General features: G+C 38.8%; 1 protein-coding gene across 1 annotated transcript in view; it reads right to left on the bottom strand.

The window, feature by feature from the left end:
* ULK4 (unc-51 like kinase 4) overlaps window positions 1-25,207 on the bottom strand; it is a 574,722-nt gene that overhangs the window by 427,663 nt on the left and 121,852 nt on the right. The window contains exon 21 of the mRNA XM_063114672.1: window positions 11,289-11,471. Coding sequence (XP_062970742.1) covers window positions 11,289-11,471 — 183 coding nt within the window. The remainder of the gene's footprint in view (window positions 1-11,288; window positions 11,472-25,207) is intronic.

Raw genomic sequence — 25,207 nt, forward strand, 5'->3', positions numbered from 1 at the left:
GTTGATAAGAAAGACTTCTTTTCTATAGAGGAATAGTAATTAATACATAAAGACAGAATGATAGAATTAGAATACAAATATATTGTAACCATAATAAAATAATATATCTAAGTAATTATCACTGATGGCTGCTAAAACCATTAAGTGAAAAGTTGATGGGGAAATTTATAATCAGTAGATTGGACTAAAGCTGTCTGAAGTCACTGCTCATTCTTAACACATACCACTAATGAAGCATCTTTGCTTCCCAAAAAATTCAAATTTGAATGTGAACAAACCTATAAGCCTACATATTTACAAGAAATACAGGAGTAACATGTTAAAGAATGTTAAAGAACACCATATTGTCTATGCGGTTTGCTAGATTCAATCAGCAAAATCCAGATGTGGAAAAGTCTGTAGAACTATGACTAGTTTCTTTAACACATTCATTTCAAAGGGGGAAAAAAGATGTAAGGGAACCTATACATATTGAAAGGGAATTAAGAGACAAATCAACCTGAAATAGAAACATGGTTTGATCCCGACTCAAGCAATCTTTAAAAAGTCATTTATGAAACAGTCAAGAAAATGTGAACTCTGACTGGGTATGTGGCTATATTAAGAACTTGGAAATCTTTTGGTGTTTAATGAGATTGTGAATGTACTTATTTTTAAAGCATCCTTACTTCTACAGATACACATGAATAACAAAACAATATGTTGTCTGGTTTTGCTTCAAAATAATTCAGAGGGAGGACTGCATACAAATTAAGTATGAGGGTATTTCAAAAAAGTCCATGATTAGAATCGTATTATCTTTCAATTCTATTTTCCCAGGAACTTTTTGAAGTACCCATGTATAAATGAAGAGGGGGTATAAACGAAAATTAGTCCTGTATTAAAAATTGTTGATAATGGGGATATGTGGGGCAGTTATACTGTTTTTCATGTTTGAAACTCTTTATTGGAAACACACGCACGTTCCTTGATAACCCGGGCTGCCGCGCTAGCACTCTCACAGTAGCACTTCTGATTTTCACCTCATCTTCATTGTTAGCCTCAGGATACTCCCATTCTCTTTACCCACCAAGGCATGTCTTTGTCAGAACTACCCAGCATGTCTAAGTTTTTTAGAGTGAGGGTTTGCAGAATACCTACTCCACCATACTGTCACAAACAAAAATTTTTTTAGATTCTGTTCTACTTCTGTTTAGATTTTCTAACTTCTAAGAACAGTCACCTTCTTCTGATAACACTGATCTGATGTTAGAAGAAAAAGCAGATTTTGCACCTGCCATGATTTCTGGGCCAAATTTAGAACAGAGCCACAATTTTCAACAACCCAAAAATAACTTACTGTGGTTCGCCAAATTTAAAAAGATGGAGATTATGAAAAAAAAAAAACAAAAACAAAACATAATTTACCATATGACCTCTAAGTATCTTGGCTGAAAATTTTAAAGATAGAAAAGTAAACTGAAGGAAATAAAGGAATGTAATCATGCACTTAATAAAGCTCTATACCACAATATTTTGGTCACATTTGAAAGATATATATATTTAGGGCCAAGCCCGTGGAGCACTCCGGAGAGCGCGGCGCTGGGAGCGCGGCGACGCTCCCGCCGCGGGTTCGGATCCTATATAGGACTGGCCAGTGCACTCACTGGCTGAGTGCCGGTCACGAAAAAGACAAAAAAAAAAAAAAAAGAAAAAAGAAACATATATATATTTAGGGTGCAATGTCATCACACTTTTCACTGGCACTGTAGCTATTAGCAATTTTTATATAAAACCAAAGCGTAAGGACTTTTGTTAAAACGAGGCTGACCATAATACATTGAACTTTCAAAGGGAGAGAACAGAACTGAGGTTACCAGAGGTGGGATAGGGATGGGGAGAGGGGGGAGGGGGGAGGAAGGCAGGGGGCTGGGGAGGAATTGGTAAAGGGACACAAAAAACTATTACGCTGTATAATGTTGAATATACTAATTATCCTGATTTGAGCACACAAGTAATGATATTCAACTCTGTACCCTACAGAAATGTACAATCAACTATGTTGCAATTTTTTAAAAAATGAGGCTAACCTAGCAATTTTACTTAAAAGTTCATCCTACGGGAATAATTAAGAATGTCCATGCAAAAGATTTAGCCATAAGAATGTTCTCCATGGCAAAAAAAAAGGAAATTCTTAAGTGTGCAGTAGTGAACTGTTGGAATAAACTGAAACCTTTATATGATGAACTGTCATAATCTTTTGAAATTATATTGAAGAGTTACATTAATTGACTTAGATACACAATTCCCTAACACACCATTTAAACAGGAAAAATATGGTTTACCAAACAATAAACAGTTGATCCAATTTCTGTAAAAATACTCTAATAGTACATATGATGACGGTAGGGAAGGGGGAAATATGTAAATATATATATATATGTATATGTATATTCATTTTTTTTTTTTTTTTTTTTCGTGACCGGCGCTCAGCCAGGGAGTGCACCGGTCATCCGTATATAGGATCCGAACCCGCGGCGGCGGGAGCGTCGCCGCGCTGCTAGTGCAGCACGCTACCGAGTGCGCCACGGGCTCAGCCCTATGTATATGTATATTCATGAAAAAATAGAACTAAAAGATAATAATGAATCTTTCCATGAACTTTTTGAAGTATCTTCATATGTACATATATGTACAGTAAATATGAACATGAAAGAATATACATTAAAATTTTTAGAGATTACCTCAGAAGGTAAGAACTTCAGCCTTTTATTAAAATTTTATTTATTGAATCAAAATTGATTATACATATTTTGGGGGTTGAACATTGAAATATGTTGATTAAATTAATATTACTAGCATATATATTGTTATAAATCGTAATTATTCTTTATGCCCCTTGTCCAATCTCTCCCCTTCCCCCATTCCCTCCCCCTCCCTCCTCTACTTGCCCTAGATTTCTTCTCTCCTTCTGAAAGAATAATAGTTACTCTGTTAACTTGTTGCCTAGATGATCTGTCCAATGCTGAGAGATGTGATCAGGTCCCCCAATATTACCACAGAGCAGATGCTTCTTCTGTCACTCTGAAATGGGTTTTGTAGGAAGAGACATCATCTTCTTTTCTTTATCTCTGCTGGTGACTCTTCTTGTGTGAATGCACTCCAGTGGTTGGTGGACCGTCTGTGTGGTGGCTGTAGCATCTAGCCACTTTTGCACCAGCCATGGTTATTGTGGTGGCTGTGTTAGGCCACCCACGTGGAGGTGCTATTTCTGGTATGCTCCTTGGCACTGGCGGTATGCCTGGTTGTGGGGTATATTTGGTCCCCTTCTCCATGCCCTTGGTCCCTGGGCAGGCCCCAAGATGCTGGCGCCATGTGCCTGGTTGTGGGAGGGGTGGCTGGTCCCTTTCTCCATGCCTCAGGTCACCGAGCGAGACCCAAGGCGCTGGCGCCATGTGCCTGGTTGTGGGAGAGAGGTCCAGACCCCTTCTCCAAGCCTCAGGTCCCCAGGCAGGGTGCGAGGCACTGGCATGGTTTGCCTTGTTGTGGGAAAGAGGTCCGGTCCCCTTCTCCATGCTCTGGGTCCCTGGGTGGGCTCTGAGGTGCTGGCACGGTGTGCCTGGAAGTGGGAATGGGGTCTGGTCCCCGGATCCAAGCCTCCAGTTCCCAGGCAGGCCCCAAGGTGCTGGTGGTGTGCCTGGGCCAGAACTAATTTTTTTGTCCTTTGCTTCTCACACAGGGGACCTTCCTGTGGGAACCAGTACTTGAGCTGTGTGGTTGTTTAAATTGCTACTTTGCTGCTGTTTCCCTTGGGAAGGCTTTTTGTGCAGCTCAGGGTTTAATGGTTGATCTTATAGGTACTTCTGGCTCTCCAGAGACCCGGTGGATCTGTGTTCTGTAGAATCTCTGATCTGGGCCTGAGTTTTTTCATCAAACTGTACCCCATGCAATTCTGCATTCCTGACCATTCTCCTCTGAGTGGTCCTATGCTGACTGGGGAGTGGATTGGCTGTACCTGCTGTGTCCCAGTGTTCTCCTGGTGTTCGCATCTCACCCACCGCCCATGCTCTGAACAGTTCCCATGGGATGGGCCCTGCGCCGGTCCCTTGCAATGACTCACTGGCCTCTGAATGGCTCCCTTTTTTCATTTGTTCTGGCTCTTCACTCTTGCGTGGGTCCATGGGAACCCTATTAGTGGTCTTGCTGTCCTGGGGGCCACCAAGGCCCTCTTCTCCCCTTCCTCCTCCAAGTAACTCCATCTGAAGGACACAGCTGTGGCTTCTGCCGGCTCCTGCTCCATGGGCTCAGGAGCTAGAGCCTTGAAGCAGTTGCGGCCCAAAATGCTCAGAGCAGCTTTTCTTTCTCTCATCATGGTTTCTCCCGCCTTCGTGAACTCTGTAGGTTTCTCCTCCTCTTCCCCTGAGCTCCAGCGGCCCCAGCTAGGCTAATGTTACATTTTTATAGTTGTAAATTTGGTTGATTTGTGGGAGAGAGTGACGCTGGGAACCGTCTATTCCACCATTTTGACCAGAACCCCAAAACTTCAGCCTTCTGTGTTCTCTATTCTACATATTCTGAATTTTCTACAGTAAATCCTAAAATTTTTTCATGCAAATCCTAAAATTCATAAAAGTCGTAAATACAATCTGATAAAAATTAAATTAACTTAAAGAAAACATAGGAGAAACACTTCAGGAAATAGGACTGGGCACAGACTTCATGAATACGACACCAAAAGCACGGGCAACCAAAGGAAAAATAAACAAATGGGATTATATCAAACTAAAAAGCTTCTGCACAGCAAAAGAAACAATTAAAAGAGTTAAAAGACAACCAACAGAGTGGGAGAAAATATTTGCAAAATATATATCTGACAAAGGATTAATATCCAGAATATATAAGGAACTCAAACAACTGTACAAGAAGAAAACAAGCAACCCAATTAAAAAATGGGCAAAAGAGCTAAATAGGCATTTCTCTAAGGAAGATATCCAAATGGCCAACAGACATATGAAAAAATGCTCAACATCACTCAGCATCCGGGAAATGCAAATCAAAACCACATTGAGATACCATCTAACTCCAGTTAGGATGGCTAAAATCCAAAAGACTCTGAACGATAAATGCTGGCGAGACTGCGGAGAAAAAGGAACTCTCATACATTGTTGGTGGGACTGCAAAATGGTGCAGCCTCTATGGAAAATGGTATGGAGGTTCCTCAAACAATTGCAGATAGATCTACCATACGACCCAGCTATCCCACTGTTGGGAATATACCCAGAGGAATGGAAATCATCAAGTCGAAGGTATACCTGTTTCCCAATGTTTATCGCAGCACTCTTTACAATAGCCAAGAGTTGGAACCAGCCCAAATGCCCATCATCAGATGAGTGGATACGGAAAATGTGGTACATCTACACAATGGAATACTACTCAGCTATAAAAACGAATGAAATACTGCCATTTGCAACAACATGGATGGACCTTGAGAGAATTATATTAAGTGAAACAAGTCAGGCACAGAAAGAGAAATACCACATGTTCTCACTTATTGGTGGGAGCTAAAAATTAATATATAAATTCACACACACACACACACACACACACACACACACACACACACACACACAAACCGGGGGCGGGGAAGAAGATATAACAACCACAATTATTTGAAGTTGATACGACAAGCAAACAGAAAGGACATTGTTGAGGGGGGGGGGGGAGAAGGGAGGGAGGTTTTGGTGATGGGGAGCAATAATCAGCCACAATGTATATCGACAAAATAAAATTAAAAAAAAAAAAAATTAAATTAACTTAGCATTGACTACTTTAAATTTTTAGATATTATAATTAAGGAAAATTATAATGACCTCATCTAGTATCTTTCTCCCCAATAAACATGAATATTTCCCCAAGAAATATTCATGAATTTTCAAACTCCTCCATTCCCTTATTTTGAAAATTGAGTATTTCAGGATACATAAACAGCTTGGGAAAACCAGAAAAATTTAACTACAAAGTAAACCAGAAAAAGAAAAATGTTTACACAGCAAAGATTAATAAATAAACTCACACCTAACCTACAAGGTTTTTTCATACACCTGGTCAGGCCTTCCAGAAACCTCTTGTTCAGTTATTCGAGCATCTGAATTATAAAAAGATAATCAATTCCCTACATCTAGCAATGATTCAAGAATCACATATAAAATGCCATCTACCAATGATTTTTTAAAAATTCCCCAAGTGTTTGGAGAAAAAACTGGAAAAATGGTTTCTCAAAAACTTTTTATTTTGTTTAATTTCTTCAATTACTGGAATATGAAGAATACATGATTTGTAAACTCAAGAGAGTCTCCTCTCACCATGGCTGTGATCGCTCACTTTTTACATCACAGTGTATGGAAATAACACTTGTTTTAGATAAAGAAATCTTCTGTCATGTAGCACAACTGTGGGAAAGCAGATCATTTTATACATGATGACACAAAATAAATCAAGGCCAACTACGCAAGTGGCTGCTGATGTAAAAAGCTGCTGGACAATGATCATCTAAGGACACCGATACCCAAGTAGCTAATGCAGGTGATAAACTGAACAAATTCCTTCAGTACATAAATAGTCACTCAAAGAAAATGAGCATGATTCAGAAGGGAATAAACTATACCGTTTAGTTAATGTAGTTTAAGATGAACACCTGGCTACAGTGTCATATTTCAAATGGAAAATCAGAGAGATTAACTTTTAACTGCAAACAACTATGAAAACATGAAATACGCTGCTAATTAAATAATCCTAAACTCTAGGTTTTATTAAAAGAGAAATATACCACTGGCTTAAATGACTACTGTCTAAATTACAAGCACATGGTCCACACATCATCTACCTCTCTAGAGAACAATTTAGCGATATTTATGCAGAGCCTTATAAATGTCGTAACACTTGAGGTAATCTATTAGAGGTGAACACAAAGATGCGTGTAACAAGATGTTCACTGTACCAGGGTGAGTACGAACTAAAAAATGGAAGACAACAGCTCAATAGTGGGGAAAGAGTTAGATTGCTGGAGCTTCACAAAATAAATCATATAACAAGTTCTTTAAAAAAATGTTCTTGAGGAATATTTAATAACAGAATACTCATGAAAATATCAAGATAAATCAACACATTTTTGACTTGTAAATGTGTGCATAAAATAGACACACAGACAAAAAACTAAAAAAGAGATATACCAACACATTAATAATAATTATCTCTACATAGTGGGATTACAGCTGATATTTTTTTGTCTTTAGACTCTTCTAAATTTTCTTCAGTAAACAGTAATTTATTTTATTTAAAAGGAAAGGAATGGACATTTTACGAGACTGAATTTCAATAAAAAAGGCTATGTACAAGCGTTGGTTCCCCAAAAAATACATGTGCAGTGCTTTCTCCCTGTCCAGCAGGAAGCAATATACCTTCTATTTGCTCCAGGTCTCTTCCTCTTCTACTCATTCTAACCTATCAACAACCAGACACTTGAAGAAGACCTCAATTTTGCAATATTAAGGTTGGCAAACCCGCTCCCTCAGACACATACTTTTCTTTAAGTAAAAATAATATCCACTATGCTAAAACCCCTTAGAAAGGCCAGTCTCACAACCCTACATGATCCAGGTATCCTAAATTCCCAGACTCTTCCCACATCCCTTCCTCCCTGCTTGCTATGCTCCACATGTGCTGGTTTTCCTTCTCTTCCTGATCTCGCTGAGATTTCTCGCACTTCAAGGAAGCTAAACCACAAAGCTCTTCCCCCAGATGTTCACCCAGTGCGCTCCTTCTTTTCATTCGGGGCCAGACTGCACCTCCTCAGAGGCCTTCCCTAACTCCCCCGCCGCAACCAGGCTAACTGTCTGCTTCCACCCCTCCTCCATACTGCCCCTTGCAGTCACTCTATCACATTAACCCATTTTATGTTCTTCAGAACACTGACACTATCCAAAAGTATTCTCTATCCTTGTTTATTGTCTACCCCTCCTGTTAGGGTGTGAACACTGGTATCCAGCATTTATATCCTCCATGAACTTAACAAAATTACTCAACACACTAACACTCATCTGTGAAAGACCCAGAGTTGCAAATCGCTAAGCATTTGGCACATAATAAAGGTTCAATAAATGGCAAGCAGTTTTAATTAATAAAAAACAGAACCTTGCATTCTAAATAAAAGTTCATTGTACATTATTGAGCTGTCACAGATACACTTTAAAAACTAGAAGACGAGAGAGAAGATGCACTTCTCCCTATTCATACCACTAAGTATGGCTAAAAACCCTGGATATCATATATAAAATAAATATAAGACTGAAGGGTGGAGAGAAGAGACACCAGATAGGAATCTCAGGACCTGAGGGTCAACACAGCAACATGCTTGGTGGGTTGTCTTTTTGCCTGATATACCCCAGATTGGGTGCTGGGGAATACAGGAGCCTGGAAACAACAACAGTTACACATATGCAAATACACAAGAGAAACCAGCTCTCAAGTCAAAAGACCAAGAAAAGGGCAGCCTGACTTGACAGAAAACTTTTAGACAATAGCTACATTACTTCAACCAACCACCATGGAAAATCCACATCCCCAGCTCCATCAGTAAAGGGCAAGTAGGAAGCCTAGAATTCCAACTTCATGTGACTATAACAAGACACCCCAACAATGTCCTCTGCCAGAGTGGTATCAGAAAAGACCAAGTGGAGAGCTGGGACTTTCATCTCAACCTGGCAATAGCAAAAACCCCTCTGCGGCCATGGCATCAGAAGAGACCACATGAGGAGCCTGGACATCTACCTGTATATAGCAGTAACTAGCTCCTCCTCCCTTTCCCTGCCATGATGGTATCAGAAAAGGCAGAATGGGAAGCCTGCATCCTTCACCACCTTTCACCAGTAATGAGGCACCTGTCCCCACGCTACCAGTGTCAGTGCAGAGAATAACCAGGAGCCCTTCCCCTTACCTGCCAAAATGTTTAAGGGGTATAGAGTTTCAGTTTGACAAGATGTTAAAGTTCTGGAGATCTGTTTTACAACAGTGTGAATATACTTAATACTACTGAACTGTATACTTAAAAATGGTTAAGATAGCAAATTTTGTTATGTATTTTCTACCACAATAGGAACCTTTTAAAAAATACCCATACTAATCAAAAGCAAAAGATTACTTATTATTCCATACATTTAACTGTTCATTCGTTCATTTCTTTAAGATACATGGAACAGTAGTTATACATTATAAAACAATTAAAAATCATATTAATTAATGCACCTTATTTAACTGCCTTTCTCAAATGCTGCTATATTTGAAGCTTAATCAATCCATGCCTGTGCTGAGGGTGAAAAAAAAATTCTGCTAAAACTCTCAGCCTCTATTACCACAACTTACACAGTAAAACTACTCAAGTGTTACTTTTTCTAATACAATGATTATAACACATTTAATAATTTGGAAAATTTAATAGCAAAAACTAGACACATAGATTGTTGAAAAAACACTTTCTCTGAGGCATAAACTTCTTAGTAGAATCTAAATCAGAATTATTAGAATAAAAGCAAAATGTGGTTTACTCTCTATTTGGACTTTCACAGATCAAGTTTACTATGTAAGTCTGATAGTTATTCATAACAGCTACTGAAAATTTAACTTTTATTGTAAAAACCAAAATTCAATGTACTGCATTTAATGCAGAAGAATGACGGTAAACAGTGTATTTAAGTGGCTCCATTCTACCCTTCTGAGCAGCATTACCTTTACCATGTGTTGCAAAACTTGGATTTGAAAGGTGTACCTCTCCCACTTGGGAAAAAAAAAGGATGACTGGTTTAAAGAATGCTGCATACTACCTTCTCCACATGAAGATTCACATTACACATTAGGATATAAAAAACTGGGAAAAGTTATACGGTTGAAAATATTTGGAGCTGGCTGGTTAACTTAGTTGGTTACAGAGCAGCCTTATAACACCACAGCCACAGATTCGGATCCCCAAACCGGTGCTGTGGGTTGATTGAATTGTGTCCCCTGAAGTCAATATATTAGAAGCTTAATTCCCACTGTGACTGCTGAGGGTGAGAAATCCATATGTCGTAATTGAAAGGTGGGGCCTTGAAGAGGTGACTAGATTGTAGGACCATACTGTTATGAATGGATTAATAATGGTGGTCAGGGGTGTGGTTCTGAGGGCTTTAAAGTGAGAGTGAATGAGGAGGTTACTCTCTACTCTCTTTATTCCATCATTTTGCAACGTGATACTCCGTCGTCACTGTCACCACCACCAAGACCCTCACCAGAAGTGTTCCCTGCACTTTGGACTTCACAGCCTCAGAAACTATAAGCAATAAATTGTGTTTTCTTTATAAATTACCCAGTTCCAGGTATTTTGTTATAAGCAACAGAAATGGGCTAATACAACCAGCCAGCTGCCAAAAAAAAAGAAAATATTTGTAATTGTGACTTACTGCTTTCCAAACTTATACATAACCATGGTTCACGTTTTTCACTTGTTAACACCTCACTGAAGACTAATACACTCAGGCAAGGCTTCTCAAACCATAAAGATCAAATGAATCAACTAAGATCTCATTAAAATGTAGACTTTGATTCAGCAGGTCTGCAGTGGGGCCTGAGAGTCTGCATTTCCAACACATTCTCTCGTGATACCAATACTGCTGGTCCAGGGATAGCCCTTTAGCAAGGGGATACTTTGAGAAAGGCTATGATAGAGACCCATTTATAGCTATACAATGCTGTGATGTGGATGTAATACTTACAAACTCTACTGTAAGTACAATAAAGGAATATCAAAGGACTGGAAGGGAACCAAGTTAAAGACAAAGAAAGGAGGCTCTTAAAGGTAATTTGGATTGGCAGAGTATTAGCCAAGAAAAACAATAGGAACAGGTCAGAGCAAGCAGAGAATATAAAGAGACCCCTCCTTAAAGAAGGCAAAGGATATGGGAAAAAGAGATGGGGGCTGAGGTTGATGTGGCATAAGAAATATTAAAATATAGGAAGGACTCATAAATTTTCTAATTTTTCATTACTAAAATGGGACAAATAGGCAGGAGCCATTTACTCGATTTCTATTTTAATCACTAAAAGACTCTTATAACATCTTCTTTGAATGCTCTGTAGCACAGAGGTTTGGCAAAGTTCAAAAAGGCCCCCTGAGATGAAAAATAAATTCTACAGAGATGACATTACTTGTTTAACCACTAAAATTTTAGGTGAAAACAACAATTTTTAAAGTACAGTAATAGATGAAATCTAAGTCAAACCTTTTCTTGAATTAGTCTTTGAAGATGAATCCCACAGGACAACATGGAAGCGAATAAGGTCAACATGTACTGCTGAACTTTGCAGATGGCAGAGGCCAGGGAGTTTATTACCGAGTTCAGTCCCACCTTCTCAATAACATTCTGGAAGGCGGTAGGAGAATGGCGAGTGATTCTACATAAAGCCTGCAGGAACAGGAGAACAGATCCGTCAGACAACTCCAAGTGCATTAACCACTCTCCTGACAGATAACACATGCTTCTGTGTAAAGGAGTAGAAGGTGCTTACCTTGCTCCTTTACTACTTATTTTGGCACAAGAAAGTTGTAAATTTTCAACAAACTTAAAAATAAAACAATAAAAATAAATAAATAAATAAATATAAATAAAACAATAATCCAGCTACCACCAAAAACTAAAGTTGTTTTAAAACATTAGAGACATAATAATAAGTACATCAAGGGTAAGAGTAGGAAAGAAGAAAACCTGATGACCCATCTGGAAAGGCGGGCTGGAGCCAAGAGTTGGTTGATAAGGCTAGGAACTTTAAATTTCACGCCATAAGCAACAGGAAGCCCTCAAAAGTTTTTAAGAGAAAGAAAGAGATGAATGTATTCCATGTGTACGTCGGAGACTTCAAAGAGAAAAATAAACTTAAGCCAGGAACAGTTTTATAAAAACACTCACTATAATTAATGTCACATAAGCTCCTTCTTCCTGATTTATATTTTAAATAGATTTATAACCTTGATTAACAATGAAAAGATCAAATATAAGATGAATTGTCAGATATATGAAGTCAAGAGGAAAGAAGGGAGAAAGAGAAGAAGAGAAGGAGAGAAGGAGAGGAGAGAGGGAGAGAGCTACAAAAAAAATAAAAGACTTTGAAAAATATTTACATTTTCTTGAAAGTCTGAGGAAAACATTAAAAATGTTTTCTATCTCCAAGAAGGAACTTCCTTTAAAAGTTATTCTTATTGAAAAAATAAGGAAAAGTGTCGATTGGTATAAAACCCAATCTTGCCCCAAAATGAAACACTTTAAAGGAGATGTTTTTCCTTAATGTTAAACAGTATTTCTAATCTCTTTGAAAATGATAGTCTGACTTTATTATAGCCAGAAAGGAAAACATAAATGTAAGTATTACCATTGAAAATCGAGAAAGACCTTCTCCAGATGCTCTCTCTTAATTTAAGACTGGGACTGAGAGATGGGTGTAGAAAAAAGGCAATGAAGAGTCGTCAACCTTTTATTTCTCTGCTGTTCAAATTTCTCAAGTGAATCCATATTATTTTTATAATAACTTTTGAAATTACATTCCAATGCCAATGACTATTTTAGACACTTTAAAAATTATATTGAAATAAACATTTACAGGAAATTTTGCTATATTAGTAACGTATATATTTACTACCATTCCTGAAGTTAATGAGTAAATAAAATGTACTGAATAAATGAGCATTTGTAAAGCACTAACTATATACTTTTCAAAAAAAAAAATTGTCCCTTTCCTCATAGAACTATCAAATTGACACTTATAAAATTCCATCTTAATAATCACTGACTCCATTTCAAACATATACCAGGAGTATTCATTTAGAAATAGCCATATCAGAATAAACTCCATAGAATGATTAAACTCTACTTCAGGCACCTTTCAGATAACATTTCAGTCTCTCCTCTTTCTTGTAAGGAAGTTACAGGTGGGTAAGTTAGACATCATGGTTTAGAAAATATGAAAGTAGGGTTCTTCAAATCTAAAATCCAAACTGTGTAAGTTTTGGTAGAAAAGTAGCAGTAATATCTGAAAATAGGAATATGAAAAACAAATTCACTAAAAAGAAAGCTGGTTCAGATTAAATAATTGTGAAAGTTTTTAAAACTCATTTGTAATGAATCTAAGAAAACTGCTATTCATAAAATCACAACAATTTGTTTCATTATTGTCTTAGTCCAAATATTAAAAAATGGCATTTTAAATGATGTCCCTAAAGATCACAGTACAATCAGAATTTTTCCAACAAATTAGGATTCTCCCAACAATGACTTCAACACAGCAAACAGTAAGTCTCATTAGTACTAAACAATTCTTGGAGAAGCTGGCACAGCAAAACTGACTTTCTATTGACGTGAAATCCCTACCCAATGACAATGGGGAAATTTCTTGGTAAACAATTTGTCCAGACTACTTCTAAATAGATTTCAAAGCAAAATGAGGGCAACTAGAATACCTCTTCTTCAGAATGCTGCTCAAAAGCCTAACAGAGTTTCTATTTTGAAAAGCTCATGAAGAAAATAATTTTTAATTAGTCACTTCTGAATATCAAACTCAGTTGAGAGCTTCAGAGCAACTGAGAAGATGCAGAGTCTTAAGAGCACATTAGTGCTTGTATTTCCTGATTCAAAAAAATCAAATATCAAGTCCGATCTTCAGCAATTTAGTTTTAAAATATTTAGTTATTAAAATAGAGTTTGAGACTACATTTTAAAATTGGAAAAAAAGGTTCAGTTAAAAATTCACTTCAAAATTTTACTTCAAAAAGAACATTTAGTGTTATCTCCAGAATTTGTATTTCCTTACAGTCTGTTTAATAAAAGCAATTTCAAGAAAAGAACTAATTCAAAAGTGAAGGCTGCATATCTATTCAAAACATGAACAGAATCACCGGAGAAGAAAAAGTTTAAGAACCATTTCTCTCTGGTCTTTCGAATGGTTTTTTGATAAATGAAATTACCCTGAGAACTTTTTCAAACTATGCACATTCTCTTCTGACTCCTGGGAGATCTTAAGACAAATCAGAACAGAGGTATGGGTGGATAGAGAAGAAAAAGAAGTCAATGTTTCTTGAAAAGCTCCCCAACCCCAGAGAGAACCACTACTTCGCATACTTCTTTGTGGAACATACTAACATTAATAAAACACATGTATTTCACAGGGCCTTAACCTTTAGCTTAGTAGGACCACAGCCCTTAGTTTTAGTAGGACCAAAGCCCTTAGCATAGGTAGTAGTTTAGTAGGGCCACAGCCTTTCATTTTAGCATGGCCAAAGCCCTGTAGCCTTAGGAATAGCCTAACATTTTAGCATTACACATATAAATTCTAAGCTTGAGAAAAAGTGAAAACTTTCCCAGGACTAAAGTCTCTATTGTACATAAAAAAATTGTAACACAGCAAAAGTGACTGCTCTAAGGGCAGTCATCCTTGGTGCAGCTAAACCTAACGATGGGAAAGTATGTGAGCTAAAAGCTTCAAGGTTAATGGTTGGGGGATGTTCCACATCTTGCTCTCTGCAGTTTCTTTAAGTTTCTTGGGGAACTAAGTGTTGCCACGACAATATCTCATTGTTTCTTTTTGTACTTCATATAGCTTAGTTTTTTGACTCCTTAGATAGTAAATTGCTTACACTATGACTGATTAACCACCTGTGTTCTTTTCTGTAACTTTCTTGCCTGGACAATAAAAAATGAGAAAAAACTGATTTGGGGTTACTCCTAGAACCCTTCTCTCTTGAAGGAATTGCTCCTGGGATTAACCCTTTTGGGCCTCTCATCGCTCTGTAGAAACGGGCTTTGAATAATCCTTTGCGTCTCTGTCACCCTGGGACTTCTTCACTTTTTGACACATTTTCATCTCAGTGCTTCAGTAATTATAATTAATCCAGTTATCTCCTCTGTAGGAGCTGTTTTACCCAATCTAACCCTATGGGTTTCTCTGGTTCCCATTATGGTTCCTCAGGAGAGATTCTCTATAATCCCAATAATTCTAAGAATCATTTCTTTCTGTAAGACATATTACCCAAGTCAGGCCCACTCCCCCAGCTACCAATACCTACCAGTAATGCCACCCTTGAGTGGGAAGGACAAATTAATCATCTTTCACTCCAGGCCATGACAGTGTTTTTTAACAGCTTCAGCAGGCAAAATCACTGGAAAGATTGTTGAAATGTAGATTACTGGGCCCCTTTCCCCAGAGATTCTGATTCAGCAGATCTGGGTTAGGGCCCCAAAAAACAACATTTCTAACAAGTTCCCAGGTGATATTGATGCTGCTGGCCTGAGGGCCACACTGGTGTAGAAGAATGGGTAGGAGAAATGGGTCAGAAAAATCAGTAAGAGGCAACAAATGCAGACAGTGACAAAGGGAACAAGAAGCAGGCTGCTGCCTCAATATCAAGCAATGCTATCTTCCACCCGGTGCTCACTCATTCATGCGGTCAACAGACATCTACTAAGCACCTATCATATGCTCAGAAAAGGAACAACAGGACTCCTATCTTCCTGGAAATGAAATTCTAAAGGTAAAAACTGTGCCTAAATAAGTTAAATAAATACAGCTGTGTCCACTGCTATGAGGGAAAACAGAAAGAGAAATGATAGTTAATCACAGAAAGGAAGGAGAGGATCCAGGAATGTCCTAATTAAGGAGCTGACACTTAAGCTGAAAGATGAAGAATCAGCCATGTGAAAAGCCAGCAGACAGCATCTCAGGCACAGGGAACACCAAGGGGACAGGTCCTGAGGCAGAAAAAAGCTTGGGAATTCTAGAAAATGCCTGAACGTAAGTTTGGGTGAGGCACAGTGAGTGAGTGAATGAGTATTGTGAGATGGGACAAAAGAGGTAGGCAAAGGCCAAACCATGCAAGATCGTGAAGGTTACATTAATAATTCTTATCTTTATCACCAAATGGGTACATTAACCTCCAGGACACATTCCTGAGAGGTGAATATGAAAAAAGAAATTGAGAAATAAGTTCAGCTCTGTCAGGCATTCCAAGAAGGAAGGGATTGTCATTCCTCACCAGAATGTGTGTGAAGTAGCTTCACAATGCATATTCTCGGTTTCTATAACCTCAGTTTTTAATAAATACTCATGTAAATCTGCTTATGATGATGCAGATGCAATTTTCTTAAGATTATAATATTAGAATAACTATTTTCCCTAAACAATGATCTCACACTGTATTCCCTTTATTATTAGCAGCAGTTTTGTGGCCTATTTGTCTCCTAGAAAAGAGGAGGGTTTAATGTTATTAACCTCTTGCCCTCTACTCAATCCTGGGACAGGAGGATCCCTCTTAATCTTTGCAGGTAAAGTCCTAACTTGCAATCAACAGACCTGGTATCAAACTGAAAAAGAGATAAACAAAACGTAGTTCAGGATTTCAAGGAGCTTACAATCTATAAGGCATTATAATAAAATAAACCAACATAACTAATTTACTAAGAAAAATGTGCTAACTGCTTTAAACATCTAAAAGCACTCATCAATTTTCAACTTCTACCTAGTACTTTGAATAACGTATTAGCAATCCTTCAAAAAAAAAAAAATGGAAAGCTGGTGAAAAGTTTAAGCAGATAAGTAAGAAGAAGAAAAATGATTTTATGAAGTTCACTCTGTGTGGAGGATGGAGTTGGTAGAACAAAAAATTGGCCTTTGGAAGACCATTAGGAAGCTATTCCAGTGGTCAAGGTGAGAAGTGGTGATAGCCTGGATCATGGAGGTAGCAGAGAGAGGTAGAAAGATCTGAGAGATGCTTAGTGAATCACAGGACAGATTGACTAGCTGCTTGTAAATAGTGAAATAGAAAGAGGTAAGGGAAGGGAAAGTACCAAAGATGACTCTGCTTTCCTTAACCCAACTTCCCCTAACCTTCCCTCCCAGAGCCAATATGTCAGAGTCTGAGGAAGGCAGACAAAGAGGGAAAAGAGAATGCTGAGCCAAGGGTGGCCCAGGAAGCAGAGTGTAGTGGCAAGGGAGCTGGAGTAACACAGAGGAGAGGATGGGAGTTTGTCACACACCAAGGGAATAAATCAACTGGTTGAACACATAAGTAAATATACTGCAATAATGGTTACCAGATTTCTCTCAGAGAAGGGATTTACAAACACGGAAAGAGAAGCTAGAAAGAATCCTGAGGTGTTAGATTAAAATTGGAGGTATCAATATGAATTCATGAGTTTTTCCCCAAAACATGTACAATGATATAAAAAAATAAATTTATGTGTATGTACGGGTATATATATTTTTTCTAGCTCTGAATATAGAGAAGGCCTAGAAACAATGACACCCCTGGCAACAAACACAAAGAGCACCCTGATCTTTGTTCCTAATTACCATGGACTCCTTGGAAAAATGACGGATCCTAGGGCTGTCATGGAAAAAGTAAAAAATGAGCCAAGAATGCTGTCAGAGGGTAAGGAAGTACTCGAACAATGATTGATATAGGTCAAAAAGACACAGAAACCAGCTTAAAGGGATCCCACTGGCCAAATCTGGGATAATCTGAGCATTCAATTAGTAGTAGTATCACATTATAATCCATTTAATAAAATAAATATCCATGAGTCCATAATGATATACATACACACATATATAACATACATATGTATGCAGTATAAGGGAAAGTGCTCCCTAAAAATAGAATTCCAACTAATGCCTTAAGGCCCATTTTTGTGTAGCTCATGATCAGTAAAAAAAAAAAAAATGCTTTTCATTTTAAAAAGCGTTATTGAAAACAAAACAAAAAAAAATTATGCAACAGAAACTATACTTATATGTGGTCTACAAAGCTCAAAGTATTTATTATCTGGTCTTTTATACAAAAATATTTGCCAAAATCTGAAACTCCAATGAGCATTTCCCTGGGCATCAAATTTCAGATTTTGAAACTTTTTGGATTTCCGACTTTCAAATCAACAATGTTCAACTTGTAAAGTGGGAAGTCATCAATGGATGCTATGGAGTTTTAATGGGAAAACACCAGCTAGACCCGGTTGAGCCTCACCCTACAAAATAAATGCTCTGTACACTTTTTAAAATTAAAAACGACATGAAATACACAAAGACCAAAGAAACTGTTTCAGACTGGAAGAGACTAAAGAGTTATGAAAACAAAATATAACACATAATCCTGAACAGGATCCTGGAGCAGAAAAGAAAAGGAGACATTAATGCAATAATTGGCAAAATTTCACTGAAAAAAAGTACATGACTCAGATGAATGCTAAGAACAAAGTAAAAGAAGCCCAAGATGAAAGAGTCAAGCTTGATATGGTAGATGAAGAAAGGAAGGGCTAGAAGGTATGAGACTTTGGTGGGAACAATTGAAAAACTCTGCCAAGAAAAGAAACCATACTGAGTAGAAAGATGATAATAACATAAACCCAATTAAAGCAAGACAGATTTTTTTTTTAAAGGCTCAAGATTAAAATGGATACCTTAAAATATAATTGAAAGATGCTTCAAGAAAGTTCACTGGTGTACTTTGTAATTCTTCCTGATGGTTTCTCTGTAATTATTGATACATAATTAGTTTTGTAATTTTGAAAACATGTGGTTCGTGAAGCAGAGGGGTGTGTGTGCGTTGGATGCTATCTATCCTTTCTTAATGATATTCAGGAGGCAAGATTTTTAGCCTTTGATCTTTGAGATTACATAGATAACGAAAGATGAGAACTGAAAAACATCTATAAATATCCACAGGGTTTAGCAACATGAAAGACATTAGTAACCTTAGCAAGATCAGCTTCAGTGGCATTTTTAGGACAGATAACAGCTTGGATTGAAAAGGAAACATGGTCCAGAAAGGAACAACAGTTATGTGGCAATAACTATTTAAAGAGGTATGGCTATGAAGAAGGGATTTGTGGCCTTGAGACTTTTTAACATGTTTGTATGTGTTTTTTGTTTGTTTGTTTGTTTTTTCAATGGGGCAGATTAATGAATACCTGAATGCTGATCAGAAGGATCTAGTAGGAGTTTCAACATGGCGGCGGCTGCGGCGGCTGGCGCAGAGTAGCTGAGGTGGAAAAGGTGGCCACTGGGCCTCAGGCAGCCGGGAAACTTGTGGACCTTCCTCTGGCCATCTCTTAAGGGAGGACTGCTGCTGCTGGCCGGTCGTGGGGGCTCAACGCCACTTTGCCCCCGGCAGGAGAGGCTGCCTCATTTACAGGCAACAGCTTTGAAGTGTGGAGCAGGAAAAGAACTGATTCTTAGCTGCAAAAGCGAGTCTTGAAACAGGGAACACGGCGCCAGGGCTGCTGTGGATGCAGCCAGGATCCTGGAGGCTGGGGCCGCACTGAAGGCGGCCAGCTGCCCTATTCAGGATTCGAGGTTTCAGGCCGGCATTAAAGAAGATTCCTGGGAGCGCCCGAGCGGCACCGCGACTGAACAGCCCGAAGCGGCAGCGCCGAGAACACGGAAGGCAACAAACCAGAGACAGAGCGAGCGCCCGACCTGGCACAGCACTGTAAGTGATCCCTGGCACAGCTCTGTTCGGGGGGGTGGATGCCCACGCGGCTCCCGCCTGCACCACCAGGCCACTCACTGCCCCGGTGCTGCCTCCATTTTCCCAGGTGCGGGCAGATCCGCCCTGCTCGGCCATCACTGAGCCCATTTGCTTGGCCTGGCGCGGGGCTTTCCGGACCCTGCGGGCCGGCCTCCTCTCCCACTCCCTCCGCGGTTCTCTGGCGGGGCTGGGGGTGTGGGGCGTCCCGACCAGTGTTGGGAGGGCTAGGAAGTATGGACGGGCCGACTGTCACTCCACCACACCCTGGACTCCGGCCCTGGTAAACTTCCTGTTACTGGGAGGCAGATACCATCTCTGCGACCACCAGTTTGGAAAAAAGCCTAACGAATTTCTGGTTGGGAATAGTGTGGTAGGAGAGTTCCCAGGTCCGCTTGAACCTGCCGGAGAGCAGGCTGCAGGCGGGCACTAGACTCGGTTTATACCGGGGGGATACAAAGGTGAACAAGACCCGAGAAAGATCTACACAGTGCTACAAAGGCACCCAGAGAGACCGGTCGTCTGTGCCTAGCAGAAACCTGGTAGACTTCCTGGGCGAGGCGGTGCTGAGCAGGGTCTTGAAGGCCCAGCTGATAGACGAGGGGTGCAGAAGACACACCCCAGCCCAGCACAGTGTGCACAGAGGGGGGAGACGTGCGGCCAGGGAGGCGGAGACTCGACAGAAAGCACACACCCGGTGGGGTCGCCACTGCACGATCTAACAGCCTGGGCCACAGCACACGGAACGGAGAGAAGTCCTGTACAGGAAGTGAAAGCTCAACAGAGATCACACACCCTGTGGCACGTGATCCACCAGCCCAGCAGAGTACAAGCTGACCAGAAAGGTGGATCCCCGGAGTAGCCCAAGACCCGAGGCAACCACACACACAAGACACTAGAGGCCAACTGAGCAGTCACGGCGGGAGCCATACCAAATTGGCAACCACAGCAACATCCTAGTTAGTCATTAGTCTCAAACCGGTGGACTGTGAAACCCCCTGCCACAATGAATAAACACCAAAAAAAAGACACCAGAAATACAAAAAATCAAGAAAGTACACCACCAAAAGTTAATAAATCTCATACTCTAGATCCTATAGAACAAGAAGCCCTTGAAATAACTGACAAGGAATTTCGAGTGATAATTCTAAGGAAACTGAATGAGATACAAGAAAACTCAGCTAGACATCATGATGAAATGAGGAAAAGTATACAGGATCTGAAAGAGGAAATATACAAGGAAATCAATGTCCTGAAAAAAAATGTAGCAGAACTTGCTGAACTGAAGAAGTTATTCAGCGAAATAAAAAACACAACGGAGAGTTTAACCAGCAGGCTTGTCGAAGTTGAAGAGAGAACCTCTGAACTTGAAGATGGGCTGTTTGAAATAACACAAGCAGACAAAAAGAAAGAAAAAAGAATCAAGGACATGGAAGAAAATCTGAGAGAGATATCAGACAACCTCAAGCGCTCAAATATCCGAGTCATGGGTATTCCAGAAGGGGAGGAAAATGGAGATTCCATTGAAAACATATTCAACAAAATAGTGGCAGAAAACTTCCCAGGTATAGGAAAAATCACAAATCTTCAGATCCAGGAAGCTCAACGATCTCCAAACGTATTCAACCCAAAAAGGCCTTCTCCAAGACATGTCATAGTCAAATTCGCAAAACTTAGAGACAAAGAGAGAATCTTAAAAGCTGCAAGAGAGAAGTGTCAAATCACCTATAAGGGAGCCCCAATCAGGTTAACATCAGACTTCTCATCACAAACCCTAAAAGCTAGAAAGGAATGGGATGATATTTTCAAAATACTAAAAGACAAAGATTGCCAGCCAAGAATACTCTACCCTGCAAGGCTATCCTTCCGAAATGAGGGGCAAATAGTATATTTCTCAGACAAACAAAAACTGCGGGAGTTCACTACCACAAGACCACCCTTACAAGAAATCCTCAAGGGAGTACTGGGTTTGGTTCCTGAAAAATAACTACCACTGCCATAAAAACCTAAGAAAAATATAAACCCGCTAGTACAATAAAAATGGCATTCATGAAGAGAAAACAAGCTAACAAAAACACTATCTACAACCTAAGGAACCAACAAACAAAGAAACCAAACAGTAAATCAGAAAGCAAGGAACAAAAGACACCTAAGACAACCAAACAACCAATAAAATGCTAGGAATAAATCAACACCTTTCAATAACAACTCTTAATGTTAAAGGCTTAAATTCCCCAATTAAAAGACACAGACTGGCTGACTGGATCAAAAAGCAGGACCCAACTATATGCTGCCTACAAGAGACCCACCTCACCCATAAAGATTCACACAGACTAAGAGTGAAAGGATGGAAAAAGATTTACCATGCAAACAGAAAAGAAAAACGAGCTGGAGTGGCTATTCTTATATCTGACAAAATAGACTTTAAACTAAAAACCATAAAAAGAGACAATGAGGGACACTACTTAATGATAAAAGGACTGATCCACCAAGAAGACATAACAATCATAAATATGTACGCACCCAATGTTGGAGCAGCCAGATTTATAAAACAAACTCTATTAGACCTAAAGAAGGAAATAGACACTAATACCATAATAGCAGGGGACCTGAACACTCCACTGTCAATATTAGACAGATCATCTAGGCAAAGAATCAGTAGAGAAACACAAGATCTAAACAAGACTCTAGACCAATTGGAATTGGCAGATATCTACAGAACATTCCACCCAACAACCTCAGAATATTCATTCTTCTCATCAGCACATGGATCATTCTCCAGGATAGATCACATATTAGGTCACAAATCAAGTCTCAATAAATTCAAAAAATTGGAATTATCCCATGTATCTTCTCAGACCACAATGGATTAAAACTAGAAATTAATAACAAACAAAACTCTGGAAACTATACAAACACATGGAAATTAAACAGCATTCTACTTAATGACATATGGGTCCAAGAAGAAATCAAGCAGGAAATCAAAAAGTTTATTGAAACTAATGAAAACAATGATACATCATACCAAAACCTGTGGGATACTGTAAAAGCAGTATTGAGGGGAAAATTTATTGCATTAAATGCTCACTTCAGAAGAATGGAAAGATGGCAAGTGAACAACCTAACACTTCACCTTAAAGAACTAGAAAAACAAGAACAATCCAAACCTAAAGTTAGCAGACGGAAAGAAATCATTAAGATCAGAGCAGAACTGAATGAAATTGAAAACCAAAAAACAATTCAAAAGATCAACCAATCAAAAAGTTGGTTTTTTGAAAAGATAAATAAAATTGACAAACCATTAGCATGGCTAACAAAAAAAAGAAGAGAGAAGACTCAAATAACAAAAATTAGAAATGAAAAAGGCGATATTACAACTGATTCATCTGAAATACAAGGAATCATTCGAGACTACTATAAACAACTATACGCCAACAAATTTGAAAATCTGGAGGAAATGGATAAATTTCTGGACACACACAAGCTCCCAAAACTGAACCGTGAAGACGTAGAAAATTTGAACAGACCAATAACAATAAAGGAGATTGAAGCTGTTATCAGAAGGCTCCCAACAAAGAAAAGCCCAGGACCAGATGGATTCACAGCAGAATTTTACCAAACATTCAAAGAGGAATTGACACCGATTCTTTACAAACTATTCCAAAAGATTGAAACGGACGCAAATCTCCCAAACTCATTCTATGAAGCAAACATCATCCTGATACCAAAACCAGGTAAAGATATAACCAAAAAAGAAAACTACAGACCGATATCCTTGATGAATATAGATGCAAAAATCCTCACTAAAATACTAGCAAACAGAATACAGCAACACATACGAAAAATTATTCATCACGATCAAGTGGGATTCATCCCAGGGATGCAAGGTTGGTTCAACATACGCAAATCAATAAATGTGATACACCATATTAATAAACTCAAACACAAGGACCATATGATCATCTCTATAGATGCTGAAAAAGCATTTGATAAAGTTCAGCACTCATTCATGACAAAGACCCTCTATAAGTTAGGTATAGAGGGAAAGTATCTCAACATAATTAAAGCCATATATGACAAACCCACTGCCAATATCATCCTGAATGGGGAAAAGCTGAAAGCTTTTCCTTTAAGAACAGGAACTAGACAAGGATGCCCACTCTCACCACTCCTATTCAACATAGTGTTGGAAGTACTAGCCAGAGCAATCAGAGAAGAGAAGGAAATAAAGGGCATCCAGATTGGAAAAGATGAAGTCAAACTGTCCCTGTTTGCAGATGACATGATCCTATATATCGAACAGCCTAAAACCTCTACAAAAAAACTCTTGGAATTGATAAATGATTTCAGCACAGTAGCAGGATACAAAATCAACACACAAAAATCAGTAGCATTTCTTTTCTCCAATAGTGAACATGCAGAAGGAGAAATCAAGAAAGCCTGCCCATTTACAATAGCCACCAAAAAAATAAAATACTTAGGAATTGAGTTAACCAAGGAGGTGAAAAATCTCTATAATGAGAACTACAAACCACTGCTGAGAGAAATTAGAGAGGATACAAGAAGATGGAAAGATATTTCATGCTCTTGGATTGGAAGAATCAACATAGTGAAAATGTCCATACTACCCAAAGTGATATACAATTTCAATGCAATCCCCATCAAAATTCCAAAGACATTTTTCTCAGAAATGGAAAAAACTATTCAGACATTTATATGGAACAATAAAAGACCACGAATAGCCAAAGCAATGCTCAGCAAAAAAAATAAAGCTGGAGGCATAACACTACCTGACTTTAAGCTATACTACAAAGCTATAATAACCAAAACAGTATGGTACTGGCATAAAAACAGACACACTGACCAATGGAATAGAATAGAGAATCCAGAAATCAACCCACACACTTACTGCCATCTGATCTTTGACAAAGGCACCAAGCCTATTCACTGGGGAAGGGACTGCCTCTTCAGCAAGTGGTGCTGGGATAACTGGATATCGATATGCAGGAGAATGAAACTAGATCCATATCTCTCACCGTATACTAAAATCAACTCAAAATGGATTAAGGATTTAAATATACACCCTGAGACAATAAAACTTCTTAAAGAAAACATAGGGGAAACACTTCAGGAACTAGGACTGGGCACAGACTTCATGAATACGACCCCAAAAGCACGGGCAACCAAAGGAAAAATAAACAAATGGGATTATATCAAACTAAAAAGCTTCTGCACAGCAAAAGAAACAATTAAAAGAGTTAAAAGACAACTAACAGAGTGGGAGAAAATATTTGCAAAATATACATCTGACAAAGGATTAATATCCAGAATATACAAGGAACTGAAACAACTTTACAAGAAAAAAACAAGCAACCCAATTAAAAAATGGGCAAAAGAGCTAAGTAGGCATTTCTCTAAGGAAGATATCCAAATGGCCAACAGACATATGAAAAAATGCTCAACATCACTCAGCATCCGGGAAATGCAAATCAAAACCACATTGAGATACCATCTAACCCCAGTTAGGATGGCTAAAATCCAAAAGACTCTGAACGATAAATGCTGGCGAGGCTGCGGAGAAAAAGGAACTCTCATACATTGTTGGTGGGACTGCAAAATGGTGCAGCCTCTATGGAA

Source organism: Cynocephalus volans, chromosome 11 (assembly GCF_027409185.1).
Source record: "Cynocephalus volans isolate mCynVol1 chromosome 11, mCynVol1.pri, whole genome shotgun sequence".
Lineage (NCBI taxonomy): Eukaryota > Metazoa > Chordata > Mammalia > Dermoptera > Cynocephalidae > Cynocephalus > Cynocephalus volans.